Raw genomic sequence first — 18804 nt, 5'->3', positions numbered from 1 at the left:
ATCTGTCCTTCTGGGCACTAAGTGCCTTGTCCACGGCTGCTCCCCAGCAGATTTTTCTCCCCCCGACCCCCTAAACCCCAACCGGGGTCAGGTATACAGTAGGTGCCCACCGGAAACGTGTTCAATGAATGCTTACACACCTGAGTGAGAGCAAAGCTGGAAGGCATTTAGGATGAATGTGGAAGGAAAAGGCTGAGGAGGGCGGAGGGAGGGAGAGCCCTGGAGGGCAACGGCAAGATGGGGCAGGCACAGCTGGAATAATCTAGATGGAGGTATGGGGGTGGGGCAGATTCCTGGGAGCTGGTGGGTAGTCGGGGGGCAGGGGGGGCGGTGATGCACTTCGCAGATACAGGCAAACACACACGTACACGCGCACACGGCCGGGCAGGGGCAGCTGCTCCATGATGAGTGCTTTATGAAGAGCCTAGGGAATGAAAAGAAACACCTGCCCCCAGCTCATGGCAAGGAGAGGGGGCTACAGGGAGAGAGCCCACATTGGAAATTCAACAAGCCCGAAGATCTGGGAGGGCAGAAGGCCTGAGAGAGACACAGGGAGCCAGATCCCTGCTCCCCGGAAGACACGTAGACACCAGGGCCACACATGTTTGTTGGGGGAATGAATGAATGAACAGGGGACCCCAGAGCAAGGGACAAACCTGTTAGGGTGAGAGAAATGGACAGAGAGGGAGAGAGACTCAGGAGGCCGGGTGATACACACATCATGTGGCTTTGATGCACTCAAACGGAAGTCAAGGGCAGTCCGCAGGGGGCAGAGTCGAGATGAAGAGAGATTCAGAGAGGGTGGAATGTGCAAAGGACACACAGCCTGTCCCCAACAGCCATTGCCCATGGTCAGCACAGAGAAGGCACTCAGTAAACCTACAGCCCACCATACCTTTAGGTGCCCATGAAAAATGTTTTAATTTCTTTTAAAATCGGAAGAAAAATGAACTTTAACTCAAAGAAAATGTTTTCATATATGTTAATATATTCAACTTTATATCAATGTTGTCATAAAATAGAATTTTTTATAGAGAAAGGGGTCCATGAAGGCAAAGCTGACTAGGGCCCATGAAAGTCATAACGGGGCCCTGGTTGGGTGCCCAGCCTGGGACTGCATAACACGAGGCCAAGGTTAGGAAGGACGCTACTGCAGGGAGTGCTGGAGCCAAGGGAAGCCAGGGAAGGGGCAATCAGGAGGCCTTCCCGGAGGAGGTGGATGTCCAGGCTGAAGGAAGGAAAGACGTGTCAGGCAGTCAGCGTGCCACCGGCAACTGGAGCCAGGCTGGCAAGGCCTGGAATGGCAGGTGAGGGAGATGGGGCTTCCTCCACCGGAGACAAAATATTCTGAGCAGGGCCTGAGGTGGGAAGAAAAAAAGGAAGGCCACGGCAGAGTGAGGGTGAGTGTGGTGAGTGCGGCCCAGGGCTGGAGGCTGAATGGTGGAGCCCTCCCCAGAGTGGGCAGGAGCGGACAGGAGTTGAGTTGAGGGTCAAAGGTGAGGTGTCCAGGGGATAGTCGCCAGGGAGACTGTCCAGGAGGGTGGCCTTGAGGCAGAGGTTGGAGGGAGCATGGGGCTGAGTCTGGGGCCAGGATGGGGAGTGAGTAGAAAGTGACCCCAGAAGCCAAGTCCCAGGGATCCCGGGGAAGGGGAAAGGGGTAGCCGAGAGGTTCATTCGCAGACATGCATGTACACAGATGCACACACACCGAGAGGGCGGCAAGAAACGGGAGAAGGATATTTAATAAAATTGCAGGAAGTTGGAGGTGGGAGGTAGAGACAGACCCACTGGCACAGAGATCCAGCCGCAGACACACGCACCCACACACACACACACACACACACACACACACACACACGCAGGACAATCAGAGAAAGAGAAGGGCATTTAATGAGACAGCAAGGGGGAGGCGTGGCGGCAGAGGCAGACACACAGACATTTGGACAAATGGACAGAAGGCAGAGCCCTGGATCCCACGGGACATGCTCTGAGGGAAGCACAGCCCAGCACTGGGTGGGAAAAGCCCCAGGGAGGGAGGGCTGGGGAGACTGGGATGGACAGACAGACGGACAGAGCTCCATCTCCCAGCCTGATTCCCCCACCCCCATGCCACCCCCCCATCTCCATCTCTATCTCCGTGTTTCTGTCTCTGTCAGTCTCTCTTTTTCTCTCTGCAAACCACAGCTTTTTGGAGCCCCCAAGAGAAAAATGGGAAAAGAAGACAGAGATGAGAGAAAAAGACGAGGGACCATGTGTGTGCGGGTGTGTGTGTGTCCAGCACAAGGTCTAGTTGGAATTTTAGGAGGTAGGGAGGAGATGAAAGGAGCAGAGGATGAGCAAAGAGACCAACAGCAGCACGGAGCCGCAGCCTGGAAGGACCAGCAACACGCACGTGCCCCGAACACTGCACACATCACACACCCATTGCACACACTAGAAGTGCAACTGGTGGAAGGGAGGTCAATGAAACCATGGAGAAAGGAAGACAGGGAGGGGGGGCTGAAAAAGAGCCGGCACAGGGGGCCTGACACAGATCCACAGGCGAGCACGTGCACCCACACGGGCGAGCAGGGCTGCAGCAGGATGGGGCCCAAGGTTCACCTTTAGTGTAAGTTTTACATATGAATATGTGAAAGAATCGATAGGCCAGCAGCCCAGAGTGGCAGCCAGTAACTATGGGCCAGAGGAGGAGAGACAGAGAGAGAGACAAGGAGACACTGAAGCCACTGTACAGAGCACAGGCGACAGGCCCAGATGGACACACACCCAGAAACATGCCCCATCGTTTCTAGGTGGGAGGGAGGGGGTAGAGAGCACAAATTACAGTCTTCTTGTATGTGCTTTTCTGTATCTTTCCTACCCTACTATAAGGAATTTTTTTTCCCATGGGGGCAAACATCATCTTACTTTTCTCAAAAAGAAAAAAAAAATGCATGTAGAGTGAGAAAAACCACTGAAACCAGGAAGGGAAGGCGGCGGGGACGAGGGCGGTCCCAGGGCCTCCAATCGCCTGAAGTGGGCTGGAAACTGAACAGGGCAGCAGAAGCAGGAGCAGGCAGAGGGGGCAGTGAGATGGTGGTCCCAGCAGAGTAGACGTCACTCGCCTTTTCGCTCTTTCTCTTGAAGAGTCGAGCAAAAGCAAACTGAACAGGGCTTCCCTGGTGACACAGTGGTTGAGAATCTGCCTGCCAATGCAGGGCACATGGGTTCAAGCCCTGGTCTGGGAGGATCCCACATGCCGCAGAGCAACTAAGCCCGTGAGCCACAATTACTGAGCCTGCGCGTCTGGAGCCTGGGCTCCGCAATAAGAGAAGCCGCGATAGTGAGAGGCCCGCGCACTGCGATGAAGAGTGGCCCCCACTCACTGCAACTAGAGAAAGTCCTCGCACAGAAACGAAGACCCAACACAGTCAAGAATAAATTAATTAATTAATAAACTCCTACCCCCAACATCTAAATAAAAAAAAAAACAAGCAAACTGAAAGAGGCCCAGAGTGAGGAAGTCAAAACCAGGGGAGCCAGAGACAATAGGTGGGAGAGACAGAGCAAACTCCTGCCTCCCTTCTCTGATCAGACAGCACCCCGGTGTGCTAGATCTGGGTGCATCAGCCAGAATTTCCCCAGCCCCTCAAGCTCTCATTCTAGGGGGGGAGCTGTGTGAATGGCCGTGACCACCCTTGCAAGTTCCAGGGGATCAGGGAAAGCGCCCAGAGGTGGTCTGTGGCCTTTGAGATGTTTTGAAGGATGAAGAGGAGTTTGCCAGGTTGCAAAGAGGAAAGAAAGGGCACTCTAAGTCGTGGAAACAGCCTGGGCAAAGGCACGGAGGTGTGAGAGGGTCTGGAGGAGAAGCAGAGCCGTACAGAGATTGATAAGGAAATAAAATCTGAGACGGAGACACAGAGAGAGAGAGACTAGAGAAATAGAGACGGCCACGAGGCACAGAGAAAAAGAGAAACTAGCAACAGTGAGAAACAGACACATACAGAAACGGAGACAGAAAATCAGAAGCACACAGAGAAAGACCAATTAGTGCGGGGGGAGGGGGTTTAGGGAAGAGGAAAGAAACACAAAAAATTGTGAAGACAAGAGAGCCAGGGCCAGAGAGCCTGAGACAGAGCTGAAGAGGCACAGACAGACAAAGAGAGACAAAGACGGAGGAGGCAGAGAGAGAGACACACACGCATTGAATCACTTGGCGAGACCGGCGAGAGATGGAGATAAAAGGGTCTCGGGGCTTTCCCCGGCTCGACCCGCGGCTCACCACCGCGCAGGCGCGCTCCCGACCCGCCGCGGTAGCGCGGACGAGCGCTTTGTCCCCGCCGGGGCTGGGGCGCGTCCCCGGGCTGGGCTGCTCGCAGGTGTCCTTGCGCCCCCCGGGTGCATGGGGGCCCTGGCGGAGCGGCCGGCGCCCCGTGCACGCCCTGAGCCCACAAGCATCCACGCGGACACACACACTGCCCCGCGCAGACAAGCAGAGCCCCGCCACACACATCGGGGCACGCGCCCCCGGGGGAGCCCACAGATTCAGGCAGAACCACCTAGAGTGGTGTCCCCGCAGTACACACAAATCTCTGCACACAGGGCCAGGAAAAACAGGTTCACACATCTGGACGTCCAGACTCACAGGCCACCTGGACACGTGTCCACACACCAACACAGACACCCATGAGCAAACAGGGCCACACGCATACCCCAGTGAACACAAAGGCACACACCCACAAGCGCACACTCACACCCATGCTCCTACCTCTGCTCCCAAGACACATGTACACCCATGGGGTCTCCAGGTGTCCATTCTGACCGGACATTGTGGGATTTGGCTTGTGAAAATGACAGTGAACAGAGAAACATCCTGATTTTGAAATCTTTTTTTAATTATACAGATTAAACAGTGTTACTACGACCAGAGGTAACTTACATGGATCAGTGTGTGATCTGATATAAAAGACATTTCTTCCTATAGACTGTTGCAAATGAACTTCCCAGATTGTGTGCCTTGGTGGAGGGGAGAAGGGAGGAGAGGAAGGGTCTTTGGATTTTTCTCCAGGGTGCCCAGGGCTTTTGCTAACCCAGTCTCACCAACCCCCCACCCACCCAGCCCAGCACTCCTGGGAAACACACAGCATGCACACAACCGCATCTCCCTGTGAGGACATCCACAACTCCACAAGGGCCTGACAGCCCTGCGGGGTCCCCAGAGTGTCAACTGCCACCATCCACCCAGGGCAAAGAGTCTTCAACTGCTCACACTTCCTGCTCACAAGCCCTGGGCTTCGCCTGGTGCATCTCAGACATAAGCAAGGTTTCTGCCAGGCAGTCACTCCCCAAACTCAGGGATGGATGTGCACACACAGGCGCATTCCAGAGATCTCCAATCTGATTATGTCCCTCTCTGGCCTCAAGCCCTCCAGCCACCAATGCTGCCTGCACAAAGGCCCCTCTGACACAGTCTGTCCTCACATCCCACCCCCTCTCACTCTCCAGCACACAATAGATACTCAAGAAACCGCTGACCAAACTCTGAGGTCTGTTTGTGTTTAATCAGACAATATGCAAAGTATTTACAACCAATTCCAAATCCCCCCTCCCCCCACAGGCCTCGGCCGTGGAACGCAGGAACCCCAGGCCCTGCCCAGAGCCGGGGGTCCCCTAGGCCTCTGCATAGTCATCTGAAATCTAGAAAACACTGTTTGTTTAAAAAAAAAAAAAAGACAGTATTAGGACACCTTATACAAAGGACACTGGGCAGTCAGAAGGGGATTTGGGAGCGCGCTGGGGTAAGTGAGTCCAGATTCGACTGGGACGGAGACAGGACAGGAGAAGACTTGGGTAATAAACATGTATGAAAGGAAAAGTTGAAATTTCATAGGCAGGCACCACTTGGCCTCCCTCCCCACTGGCAGGGCCTGGCTGGCTCGAGAACCCCTGGCAGCAGGAACGTTATTGCTATGATGGGGGGCTGTGGGTGAAATGTACAACAGGTCTGGGGGACAGAGCAGAGGGCGTTTTTACATGTTAAATATGAACACACATGGAGGAACATACACGTGCACACACACACACACACACACACACACACACGCACACAGGGGCCCTTGGCAAGATGCCTACAAACTGTTGGCTGCCCCATTTAAGAAGGACACACTGAGGTCCAGGGAGAAGCCACCACATAGCCCAAGGGCCAAAACACGGTCTCCTGATGCCATGGGCTGAGCTCACCACGTGATGCCAGGCCACAGGGTCTGGACAGGAGTGGAGCAGTTGCAGAGGCCATGGCCTCAAATGGAGGCAGACAATGCAGCCCAGAGAAGGAAGCAGGGGCTGCCCGAGGGCACACAGCCAGTCCTGGTGTGTGGCAATAGACACCCCAGTCCTCTCTCCTCACCCCAGTCTAGGCACTCCTTTCCGTACTCGTGAGTTAAAGGTGCCAAATTGGGGAGAAGAGCAGGGGCCAGGCGTTGAAATGACACAGGACAAACTGGGTGAAGGAGGACCTGGGGTTCCTTCCTGAGGCCAGGGCCTCCCAATCATTTGGATCTTCTATTTCTGCTTGATTGCCTCCAGAGCCGGTGAGCTCACTCCCTTTCATGATTGGCTAGCTCCAAAGGTCAAATACCTCCCACCTTCTGATTGAAACCTGCCTCCCTACCCTTGTACCATTCATTTCTAGCTCAGCCCCACATCTACCTCCACTCTCTCCCCCCACAATAGCCCACTGAGCAAACAGAGGCAGCAGGACTCTCTCTGCTACCTCTAACCCGTCCTCAGGCCCCTTGTCCCCTGGGCTGCCCCAGTCTGTCCACAGTGCCTCAAAGGACAATCCTGTTGGTTCCTGAGGAAGACAGAGGGAGCACCAGGTTCCAATCCCACCTCAACCCTGAACTGCTCTGTGGCCTTGGGCAAGTCATATCCCCTCTCTGGACTCAGTTTCCCCATGGGTAGTATGGGGACAAGGAATTGAAGATCTCTAAGGATCCCTCAGGTCTAAGAAGGGCAGGGTTTGAGGGAGGTGTCCACCCCACCCACCAGCAACAAGTCAAGCTAGGCCTCACCAGCCTGGGAGCCACAGCAGAGGGGGCTGGACCCAGCAGCCTCCACCAACAGGCGTTTCAGAAATGGATGGCAAGGAGCAGGGTGGCAGGCAGGCCGAGGGCTAGTGGCCCATCACTCCTCTTTGGAAAGGCTCTTTGGCTAGCTCTGCAGACAGACCTGGGGTGGCGTGGAAGTGGGAAAGGGCCAGTGCGTGCAGTAGGTTGAGGCTAAGAAAAGGGTGCCCTCAGCCCGGCCCTTCTTCCCAGTTCCTCCTGCTGAGACGCACAGAGCTCCAGGAGGGAACGCAGGGAGGAGGTGTGCGGCTGGCCAGGGGCTGGGGCACAGTCACTGCGCCAGCCTTGGACCCCGCCCCCAGGGCGGCCCCAGGCCCCAAGCCCTTCCATGCCACAAAAGAGGGAGGGGCCTCGTCACTGGCAATTCAGCCCCACAGAGAGGATCAACGGGGGGCGGACAGGCAGAGGCAGGCAAGACCCCACGTCAGGGGCCACCCAGCTCAGGATCCAAGCCAAGAAGGCAGTCTGGCCCTGTAGCCCACGCCCTATAGGTTCTCTCCGGGCTGGTACTGGGGCTCGGTGGACGTGAAGTAGTCCTCCAGGAAGGCCTGCAGGTACTCAAAGGTGGGCCGCTCCTCTGGGTCCTTCCGCCAGCACTGGCACATGAGGTCATGCAGAGACTCGGGACACTCGGGCGGGCAGGGCATCCGGTAGCCCCTCTCCACCTGGTCCAGCACCTCGCGGTTCACCATCCCTGTGGGCAGAGGGAAGCATGAGTAGGCTGGCCCCACTGAGGAAAGTGGGGCAGAGGGAAGTTGATGGGAACAACAGAGAGGGCTTCCTGCCTAGGAGAGGGTGGCTGTGACCGTGGCTAAGGCCCGCCCCCCCAAGGCTGGGAGCCCTCACCAAAGACAGAGCCTAAGATCAGATGGTCAACCTCTTTGTTATACAGATGGGGAAACTGAGGCCCTGGACGGGGTTTGACTTGCCCAAGGTCACCTGAGAGGGGTCACCAGGGCAGGGGCAGAAGGACCAAAGATGGGCTGTGGGGAGCCCTCTTACCGGGGTAGGGCACCCGTCCCTTTGTCGTGAGCTCTGTCAGCAGGATCCCAAAGGACCACACATCTGACTTGATGGTGAACCGGCCATAGAGGGCAGCTTCTGGAGCCGTCCACTTGATGGGGAATTTGGCACCTGCAGGACCAAGAAGGGTCGGGGGAGCTCAGGAGAACATCATGACCGCTCTGCCAGATAGGCACCATTCTTATCCCCACTTGACAGAGGAGGAAACTGAGGCTCAGAGAAGGGGTGTGACTGCCCACGGCCACATGGCATCTGCCGGGAGCCTCTGCCCACCTTGCCGGGCTGTGTACTCATTGTCTTCGATGAGCCGAGCCAGCCCAAAGTCAGCCACTTTGCACACGAGGCTTTCTCCAACCAGGATGTTGGCAGCGCGGAGGTCTCGGTGGACATAGTTCATCCGCTCCACGTACGCCATGCCTGAAGCGATCTGTAGGCAGAACCCAGGAGCCTGGCTCAGGGGCCACCCCTTGCCCTTCCCAGATCACAGCGCACATGCCCAGGGGTGGTGTTATCCCCAGGAGTGGATAGCCAACCAAATGCCCCACCCTTCCCAGTTCTTCAGGCAATGACGTCAATTTACAATAAATACTGTTGGCACAAAAAGCAGGACCAGTGCCCAGCAGGAGGAGGTAGCATAGGGCAAAGGACAAAAGGGAGGCACAAGACAAGATGCAGCCAGGGAAGTGGGGTGACCATGCAAAAGAGGCCCCAGATGCTCCCAGAGACACAGATGAGTGTCAGGTCCTGCCTGTTGTCCCAAGTACCCTCCCTGAACCTCAGTTTTCTCACCTGTCAAATGGAATAATAGCCATCTCTACCACCTGGTTGTATTAAGGATTAAATTAAAAAGTAGTTGTTGGGGCTTCCCTGGTGGCGCAGTGGTTCAGAGTCCGCCTGCCGATGCAGGGGACACGGGTTCGTGCCCCGGTCCGGGAAGATCCCACATGCCGCGGAGCGGCTAGGCCTGTGCCATGGCTGCTGAGCCTGCGCGTCTGGAGTCTGTGCTCCGCAACAGGAGAGGCCACAACAGTGAGAGGCCCACGTACCCCCCACCAAAAAAAAAAAAAAAAGTAGCTGTTGAGCACTGCCTACAGCAAGCAAGTACTAATACATGTTTGATGAGTGACTGACATTGACAGAGAAGAAAACTGAGGTCTGAGGTCCCATAGCAAGTCAGTGACTCCTGATGCCCAGGTAAGGGCTCTTTCTTCTGCCCGAACCACCACTCACAGCACCTGTAAGTGGTCCCAGTAATACATGGGATGAGATCAGTGAGTGTGGGGCAACCAAGACAAGTTCCTTGGAGGGGGCACTCAAGAGGCCAGACATGGCTGAACCAGGTGGGTCAGAGAGCTCAAGGCCAGGTGTGGGAGCGGGGAGGGGCTGGCTCACCTGAGCAGCCATGTCCACCAGCTGAGGCAGCCGCAGGTACTTGCCTGTCTCCCCCTTGAGAAAGTCCAGCAAACTCCCTGGAGAGAGAGAAGGCAGCTCTAGCCCCCACCCTGTCCTCCCTGAGCCAGGAAGCAGTGACTCCCAGATCTCGTCCACCGGGGCAGGCTGGCCTCACTTTAACCACACAGCAGATTTTGTGCAAACCCACCTCTGAATAAAGTCTGTGTTTGTCACTTAAAAGGCAAGCAGGATGGGAAACAACCAAATGTCCGCCTCTAGGCAAACAGAAGTGTGGTACGGCTATACTACGGAATACTAGTCAGCAACAAAAAGGAACAAACTACTGAATCACACGACAAGAAGGAAAACCCTCGGATGTAAAAGATGTAGCTATACGAAATTCTAGAAGAAACAACTCTGCGAAGACATTAAGCCCATCAGCGGCTCTGTGGGTTTGGGGCTGGAGAGCACTACCTGCAAAGGGGTACGAGGGCGCTTCCGGGGGTGACGGCCGTCTATATCTCGGTTGTGGTAGGAGATACACAGCATAGCCATTTGTTAAAACTCACCGAACTGGACGCTTAAAATGGTGTATTTTATCCCATGTAAATTATACCTCCAAAAAGTAGAATTTTGAAAAATAATTAATTTCAAAACCAAGTAAAAGTCAAGCCAGGAACTTGACCCAGATGTGCTGTGGCTCAGCTTGGAGGATTCAGGGAGTTCTCCTTCCAGCCCCAGAACGGCAAATGGCTTTACAAAACCAGCAAATGGGGGGACATAGATGCATCGTGGGAAATCATTAAAAACAAAATGAACGGAGAAAGGCAACCTTTGGTTTAACTTTCCATTGACATGGGAAGTTGGTTCTTTCCATTCATTCCACCTTTAAAGGCGTATGCTCTAGATGTGGTGGGAGGTGAAGCACATCCCACCTGCCCTTTTGTGAGGACCCCAGCCAGGGGTCACCCATGTGTCCGCACCATCACGCAGGCCTCACCCTTGCTCATGTACTCCGTGACGATGTAGATGGGCTCCTCAGACACCACCGCGTACAGCTGCACCAGCTTCTCATGCCTCAGTTTCTTCATGACCTGGGCCTCCTGAAGGAAGGCCTCCGGAGACATCGTGCCGGGCTTCAGAGTTTTGATGGCCACCCTGGTGGTGCCATTCCAGGTCCCTGCATGGAAAGGGGTGCAGGCTGCCTCAGGGGAGGACCCCCATTCTCACCCCACAGGGACCAGGATCTGCCGGCCTGGGTACCAATTTCAGCTCTGGCCTCCCAGGCCACATGACAAGCCAAGCCAAGGCCCAGCCCCTTTCTGGACCTCAGTGTCCCATCTGCAGACGGGCAGGACGCTCCTCACACAGGGCACGCTCAAGAAACAGGAGCTGTTGTTCGGACGCTGATTATTAGAGGTGTCCCCCAAAGCAGCACCCTCATCCGAGAGCTGGGGGACCATGGTTCCAACTCAACCGCCCTCTCCTGGGTAGGCATGTTCCTTCCGGTGGCCCAGGTGTTAGCAGATGGAGCACGTACTCGTGGGGGCGGGGGGTGAGGCAGAGCCGGCCTCAGAACAAGGCCACCAGAACAAGAGCTTGTCTCAAGCCACACTCCCCAAACAGTAAGGCATCACACTTAGAAGGGCTCGGACGTCAGTCTGGCAGGAGTTTGGCTCCCACCTCTGCCTCCTCCCAGCAGTGAGACCATAGGTGAGCCATTTCCCCTCTCTGAGCCTCGATTTTCTCATCCGGAAAATGGGGATGCTATAGTATCCACCTGTGGGCTGTTTGAGGATTAAATGAGATTTTAGCCACTGGGCCAAGCCCACTGTAAGGACACAGTTAATAATGGCTGCAGCTGTCATTTTATTATTATCTGGTTTTTACATTGTGAGGCCTTAGGGGAAGCTGTGCTCTAAACCAGTGTGTTTAATCTGAGTTTTGTCCCAGCCGGGCCTGAGGCGCCTTGGGCCCATTCCTGCCCATCTCTGGGCCTCCAGGTGCGAGTTGGGGCTCGGGCCCCTGTCTGTGGACTTCCCGGCACAGGCCCTCTGGGCATGCGTACCAGGCGCTTCGTGAGTCTACCTGGATCATCCAGGGAGGAACGGGAGCCTCCCCCACTGACTGTTCACCGCACGCCCAAGCCAGGAATGAGTTTTGCAGCCACAGGAATGGCTGACGCCATGGATTTTTCAGGTTTTGCTCACGTCCTCTTTTTGTGCCTGTGCCTGGGAGCTGGCTTCTCATCCCCCTCCCCTCTCCCCAGCTCAAAGCCTCCCCTTCCCTGACTTGGCCTGACCTCCAGCCTGCAGGCCTCTGTCCCTGCAGTGCTGCCACCCAGGAACGCCCTCTGCTCTCCTCCATCATCTCTTCCTCTGAAGGGAGGGAAGTGGTGGTGGTGACACCAAGTGAATACTGCGGCTCAGATGAAACAACCTTGAAAACAGCACACGGCCATCCACCCCCCCACACACAACATACACACCCCCTCACTGGACGCGCAGGCTCACAACAGCCAGGCCTGCCTCACCACTGCCTCTGCAACTCCTGTGTCAGCAGAAACCAAAGCAGAAGGGGGCCTGGGTTTTGTCAGGGCTGCATGGCATTTTGTTTTCAAGGACGGTTTGGCCGTCTCTCCAGAGTTAGACAGGAGATCATTAACAGGCCTGGAACACGCCAGACCCTGTACTCCTTCTGTGAGCAGGGGCTTCTCTTCCCACAGCTGAAGCTAACGTGTGGACCCACACGGGGCCAGCGTTCTCTCAACCCCACCAGGGTGTCCTATTATCACCAGTCCCATTTTACAGTTGGGAAGATCGAGGCTCTGTCCATGAGTGTGACAAAGGAGAGCTGTGCATGCAATAGCAGGTGGGCTGGGTGGCATCCTGGAAGGCTTCCCAGAGGAAGTGGCACCTGAGCTTGGATCCGCAAGAGGGTGAGTGGTTGACTCGGAAAAATAGCCCTCCAGAGTGAAGCCACCCAGCCCAGGCCACACGGCACGTCACTGGGACGTCACGATGCCCAGCCCTGAGCAGTTCTGGGTAAACAGGTACCACGGTGTGTGGAGGTGTGGCGGTCTACACCTCAACTTGCTGTCAGCCACCACTGGGGGAGCTCCATGTTGAAAGTAGGGCCCACTGTTCAGCAGAGGTGATGGGGCTCGTGGAGGCGAAGGCTGGGGGACCCATGGGGCCTTGAGCTGCCACTTTGGACAGACATCTGCCTGGTTCGCAGGTGGGCACATGGCGGGGTATGCGGGGCCGGGGCAAGGACTTACCCATCCACACCTCTCCGAAGCAGCCCTGGCCCAGCTTGACCTCCAGCCGCAGCGACTCCCGGGGGATCTCCCAGGCGTCCTTGGCCAGGCCCTGAGTCTGTGGCTTGGACATGGGGCACACAGTGGTGAGGCGGTGGCACAGGCCGTCAGCGTGTTCTGAAGACAGAGGCAGGGAGGTGGAGTTCAGGCCCGGCGTCCGTGCTGGGGTCTCCGTGTCCCGCAGACTTACACGCTGTATGCACACAGGCTTCGGGGAGGCACGGGACACCCGCAAGGCCAGGCATCCATGCCTATGTGTACACAAGCGTCCCCAACACAGGCCCACACCGCCTCATGCATCTGCTCCCTGAGTCATTCATTCATTCACTCATCAGACTTTAAGCGGGGGCTACCTAGGCAGGTGCCAGGGACCCAGTGGAAACCTGCCCTCAGGGAGTGCATAGTTCAGGACGACACCCAACTTCCCTTAATCACCTCCGAGGACCATGAGTGTGACAGAGGAGAGCTGTGCATGCAATAGCAGGTGGGCTGGGTGGCATCCTGGAAGGCTTCCCAGAGGAAGCGGCACCTGAGCTTGGATCCACAGGAGAGTGAGTGGTTGACTCAGGAAAATAGCCCTCCAGGCAGAGGGCACGCTGCCTCATGCATGTGCAAAGGCCCTGAGGGAGAAATAAGCCCCTGGGTTGGAGGAACTGAAAGGAGGCCAGGGGGCTGCTGGAGAGTGACTGGGGGAAGGAGGGCCCCAGGTAAGGCAGGGAGGCCAGCCAGGTTTAGACTACCCAAGGCCTCAGAGGCCACATGGGCGTCTTTATCCTAAAATTCCAAGGTAACCCCTGGAGGGTTTTGATCTGGGGGAACGGGGTTCAGAATGAAACCTACAGTGGTGGCCAAGGGGACAGAGTGGGGTGGCAGATCCTAGAGGGAGTCGGGAGGCCTCAGGAAAGGCCACACCTGCACGCGCAGGCCACGGCCACGTGCCACAGGCCCACAGACACCCACAGAGAGCCGTCCACGTGGGAGCACCCAGGCCATGACGCCTCAGTCCAGCCGGGCAGCCCTGAACATCCAGATGGATCGGCCACACTCCCGCACACTCGGCCTGGCCCGCGCTCACGACCTGCGCACGTGAGCTCCCCGCCTGCGCGCTCTCTCTCCCGCTTTCTGCTACAATCCAATCGCTCTCTGCTACAATCCAATCAATAGAGCCACCCCCTCCTTGTCTCCCGGTAACCAGTTCTAACTGGTCCTAAGGCTGCAGGGGCAAAGGACACCGGCCTATGCCCCCTCCTTCCCAGCTCACTCCTCCAGGCAGCCCCCTCCTCACCAGGCAGCTGCGGAGGAGAGAGGATAGAGTGGCAGGTTGGGGTGGGGGGAGGGAAGAGGGGAAACAGGGAAGAGAGGGCACAGGGAGGAGAGAAGGAAAAAAGAGGGGGTGGGAGGAGGGAGAAAGGGGAGAGGAAGAGGGGGGCAGGGGAACGGGAGCCCACATCCCCAGGGTGACAGAAGTCCTGGCCCTTCTTGGCCCCAAAGCCCCCTTCCTCAGGGTCTGCAGCTCATAGGATAGGCAGAGACCCCCGCATGCTCTCCGAGGGCCTACTCTCCCCTGCGCCCCGCTGGCCGCCCGGGAGACCTGCCCGGCACTCACTGGAGTAGTAGGCCACGAGCTGCTGCAGGCTGTTGAACTGGGTGCGGGAGGTGATGTAGAAGCCGCCGCTGTCCAGCTTGCGGATCTTGTAGTGCTTCACGTTGAGGCCCTTGGCGTTGTCGAAGTCAGACACTGAGAGGCAGTAGGCGCCTGCAGGGCAGGCCGAAGAGGAGCCGTGACCACCATGCCGGCCCACCGATGGGCCACGGCACCGAGCACACCTACCCAACACGGGACGGAAGGGAGGCACAGGCAGAGCCAGGTCTGGTCCAGCCTGTCTCTGAGCACCCAGTTCTGGGGCGGCCACTGGGGCAGAGCCAAAGGACAAAGGGGCACCTGACCGGAGAGCCTTTCCATGAACCCTTGGCCCTAGCAAGACCTCTGAAGCCCAGGTGTGCATCCCAACTGTGTGACCTGAGCGAGTGGCTAGCCCTCTCTGGGCCTCAGTTTCCCCCGCTGCACAATGGGGCTACTTCCCGGGCTGCTGGGGAGATTCAATGAGACTACATATAAGAGGGCCTGACACACAGTAGGTGCTCGATAAATGCTGGCAGGGAGCCTAACAGGAATGGTCCCAAGTGGCTGTGTGTCCCTGGCCTAACTGCCTCCCCTCTGTGGGTTTGCCCACGGGCACACTGTCCGGGCCCTGCCCCTTCCTGAAGACTCCAGGCTCAGGCAGGAGCCAGTGGTTGGCTGAGGCTGGGGCGATCCTGGGCAGAAGACCACGTACTGGGTGTGGCCTGAAGGCTGCCAGAGCTAAGCTGGGCCAATCCCGATGGCCCCTCCCTGTTTCCCTTGAGCCTGGAAGAGCTCTGGGCTGGAAAAGTTTCCTTCTGCCCAACAGGCCTGGCTAAGCCTGAGCCTAAGAGATGCCTGGGGTGGCATCAGGGAACAAAGCTGAGCCCCAGGGGTAGGGGAGGAGGCTCCAGGGGCCAGAGAAAGCCTTTCTCGGGAAGCAGCACACAGGCATCATGCTAGAAGCCCAGTCCGCACAGCCCACAAAACCTCTGGACAATCCTCAGGTGGGGGTTACAATCTCCAGTGTAAAGAAGGGAAAATGAGGCCCAGAGAGGGATAGCAGCTAGCCTCAGGTCACCCAGCAAGTCAGGCACAGAGCTGGGACTTGAACCCATACCTGGGTCTCTAAAGCCTGCATTGGACAGCCATGACTTTCTACAGATGGCCAGGCCGTGTGCGTATAGAAGCCACAGGCCTGAGTCTAAGGCCAAGCCCTGACCACATGTGCACACACACAGACATGCCTGTGTCCAGTGGCTGTATGATCACACAGGTCCACACTCCCTAGGCCCTTGGGCACAAGGACAAACCCATAACAATTCACTCCCACACAGCAACCCACAGACAACTCCACCCCCATGTGTGCACACACATGCCTGGACCCACACACGGCATGCACAGCCACATGACCTCTCATAAATGCACACACATGACACGGATGCTCTGCCTTCCCATCTCCCACTGAGCCCCCGGCCCACAGGAAGCGGGAGCTTCGTAGCTATGGTGATGGAGAGTCTGCAACCCACGTGCGGAGGGGCTGGAGAGAAAGGGGTGATCATTCTCTGGTGGGGAGGAAGAACAGGAGAGGAAGAGAGGCCAGGACTGTTGGGGGAAGGGCAAAGCCAGGTTCCAGCACCCAGTCCAGCCCCTGAGGCCCCTAGAGAAGGGGAAGGAGAGGGGCCCATTGCATCAACACCCTCCCTGGGAACAGCCTTTTGCTCTGTGACCCTCAGACTCCCTGACAACCTGTGCCCATTCCTCACCTGAGGAACCTGAGGCCAGAGAGGCTGGCCTCTTTTGCTGCACCTGTTGCATCACCTTTTGCTGCATCTCTGGTCAACCCAGAGTGATTCAGTGTTCCTCAAATGGACCTCCCTGCCTTTGATCCTGTCTTTTTCTCTAGCTAGAGGGCTCTTCCCACCCCACTCCGTATACCAAACTCCTATTCATTCCACAATACCCGGCTCAAATAACCCACAAAAGGCTCAGTTCCCACTGGTCAGCAGAAGCACTCATACCTTTCGTGGTCTCACTTTCTCGCACTAGGAAGGTCCCTCTTGGGTTCTCCGCATTGAGCAGTAACCGCTCTGACTCCCGTCTGGTGATCTTGCCAAAGTACCACCTGGGGAGGGAGGTGGAAGGATGGTGCTGGTGGTCCAGGCTTCCGCCCACCCACAGTGCCTCTTCCTGGGATGTGGCTGGGGCCCTGGGCAGCCAGACCTCCCACTCTAGCCCAGGAGAGAAGCTCTGAACTGGCAGCGATGGTAAGCAAGCAGGAGGCCAGAGTCGATACTCACTCCTCGGCCTGGATGGAGTCGGAGGGCGCGACGTAGTTGCTGGGGATATAGCCCGTCTGTCCTGTGCTGAGTGAGTGGGCCAGCCACCAGTCTCCCTCTCTGAGCAGGGGGAGAGGGAGGGAGCAAAGGAGAAGGGAACCATCAGCAATGGAGCCCGATGCCTCTGCAATCTTTATAGGTGCTGTGCTGGGGGCTCTTGAGGCTGAGTGAGGTGCAGGGAACAGTGAGATCAGGCCTCTCACAGCTGCCAGGCCGAGGCGGCCTGGGACTCTTCCCCTCCCTACCCCAGATGCCTCTTGGCCAAAGCTGACTCAGATGACAAGGCCCGAATTCACGGGGCAGAGTCCTGGGACAGGAAGTGATCTGCTTTCCTTCAGATAGAACAAGCAGTCTCAAGATGCCAAGAGCCGCCTTGGGATTGAGGGAGGGAGTTCCCTGTCTTTGGGGAGCAAGCAAGTTGTAACAGGAGAAGATTCCTCCTGAGATGGATGTCAAATCAGACCTTCAAATCCTCCCCAAGTCCTGAGATTTGGAAGCCCAAGCCTGGGAGCTGGTAAGACCTGAGTGGAGGCAAGGGGTGGCTCTTTGGGGGCTTGGTGACAATCCAGGCGCCAACCCTGCAAACTGGAGCAATGCTTGCCTTTGTCACAGATCATGGGTCACACCCACAGGGCTCCTTGACTGAAAACTACAGGCCTCCTCCTGCAGCCTACCCATCTATGGGGGAAACTGAGGCCAGAGGGGGCTGGGACTTGCCCAAAGTCACACAGCGAGTCGTGTCAGAGGGAGCTGAGGTGGCAGAGCCCCAGTACCCAGGGCCCTCTACACTAATTGCCCCATGAGGAGGAGGTGATGGGGACAGGGTGATGGGCGGGAAGAGCCCCCGGCAGGGCGGGTCCCCTGGGTCTGGGTGGGAGTGGGGAGGGGGCAGAAGTACCTTTGCAGCCATCTGAATGTGAACCAGGTCTGGCTGGAGCGGGGGTCCAGAGACACAGAGGAGGGAGGAGAAAGCGAGAGCCCAACAGGAAAGAAGAGGCAGAAATGGGGGTGGTGAGAGAGAGAGAGGCAGAAAGAGCGAGGGAGAGAGCTGAGCGCCAGGCGGTGCTGGGGACGGGGGAGGGGGGACAAGGCGGGGCAGCCACTAGGGCCTCGCATCCAAAGCAATCCAAGGGGACAGGGAGAGGGTCTATGGGGAGGGAGGAGAGGCCAATGGGAAGGGCTGCCTGGGAAATAGGGTCCAGCCCCCTCCCATTCCCACTGTGCAGATGGGAAGACTGAGGCTAGAGAAGCAAAGGCCTCTGCTCAAGGTCACGTCAAGCAGCCAGGCCCAGGTTCCTAACTCCCAGATGAGAAGGAAGCCTTCCCTACAGGGTGCAGCAGGGCTTGATACCTTGCTGAGCTTCTCAATCCAAGGCTGGCTTTGACCTCATCACAACCCTGAGAAGACACAAGCAAGCAGGATGTGCTCCCCCACTCCCTATCACCGGGACACAAAGAGAGAAAGGCCCTTGCCCACAGCCACAGTCTGGACTTGAACCTGGATCCCTGGCTCCTGGTTTTTCTGAGCTGCCTCTGACCCATATTCTTCAGCCCATTTTGAAGATGGAGAAGTTGAGGCCGGGAGAGAGTGGGGCTGGGGGAGCTCTCTGAGAACAGGTGAGTACAGGTGAGCATCCCAGAGCCAGGGGCCCAGCCAGGTGGGCCGAGGCTCAACCAGAGAGTGTGGGTCCCGTCTGGATGGAGTGAGGTGAAGAGAGAGAGATTGGGGCTGTGCGGTCTGACTTGGCTGTGAGATCACCGCACGCATGCTCAGGCGGGGGCACAAGCTCACATGGGGGTCTCTGTGGGAGAGGGAGGGCCCTGGAGTAAGAGGGCGAGGCCCGCCTCAAGGAAAGAGCCTAAAGATGCCCAGGCCCTCCATCTACCTCTCTGTGTACACCCACATGGGGTGGGGGATCCACACTTGTCTGTCCCATTTGACCCTCAAGGCCAACCTGCTAAGAAGGAAGGCAGGCCTCAGCCCCCCAGATGATGAAACTATGG

At 57.1% G+C, this 18804-nt stretch overlaps 1 protein-coding gene across 7 annotated transcripts in view; it reads right to left on the bottom strand.

The window, feature by feature from the left end:
- Positions 1-4666: 4666 nt before the first annotated feature.
- The window catches only part of SRC (SRC proto-oncogene, non-receptor tyrosine kinase), a 57682-nt gene continuing 43544 nt past the window's right edge, over positions 4667-18804 (bottom strand). For 3 of the 7 annotated variants that reach the window (XM_089896839.1, XM_089896840.1, XM_089896841.1), the window contains 9 exons: positions 16762-16860; positions 16483-16586; positions 14447-14596; positions 12802-12957; positions 10522-10701; positions 9522-9598; positions 8403-8556; positions 8109-8240; positions 4670-7800 (listed from right to left, as the gene is read on the bottom strand). In XM_089896839.1, the coding sequence (XP_089752965.1) occupies positions 7592-7800; positions 8109-8240; positions 8403-8556; positions 9522-9598; positions 10522-10701; positions 12802-12957; positions 14447-14596; positions 16483-16586; positions 16762-16860 (1261 nt within the window). In that variant the 3' untranslated portion in view covers positions 4670-7591. Of the gene's footprint in view, positions 7801-8108; positions 8241-8402; positions 8557-9521; positions 9599-10521; positions 10702-12801; positions 12958-14446; positions 14597-16482; positions 16587-16761; positions 16861-18804 lie in introns of all 7 variants that reach the window. The other 4 variants (XM_022592462.2, XM_089896837.1, XM_089896838.1 and 1 more) reach the window with 2 other exon arrangements.

The sequence above is a fragment of the Delphinapterus leucas genome, chromosome 15 (assembly GCF_059928025.1).
Source record: "Delphinapterus leucas isolate spDelLeu-1000000601 "Yukka" chromosome 15, BTC_Dleu_Yukka2, whole genome shotgun sequence".
NCBI classification, from domain to species: domain Eukaryota; kingdom Metazoa; phylum Chordata; class Mammalia; order Artiodactyla; family Monodontidae; genus Delphinapterus; species Delphinapterus leucas.
Note: the sequence above shows the minus strand (reverse complement) of the source record. Positions and strands in the feature narration are given on the sequence as shown.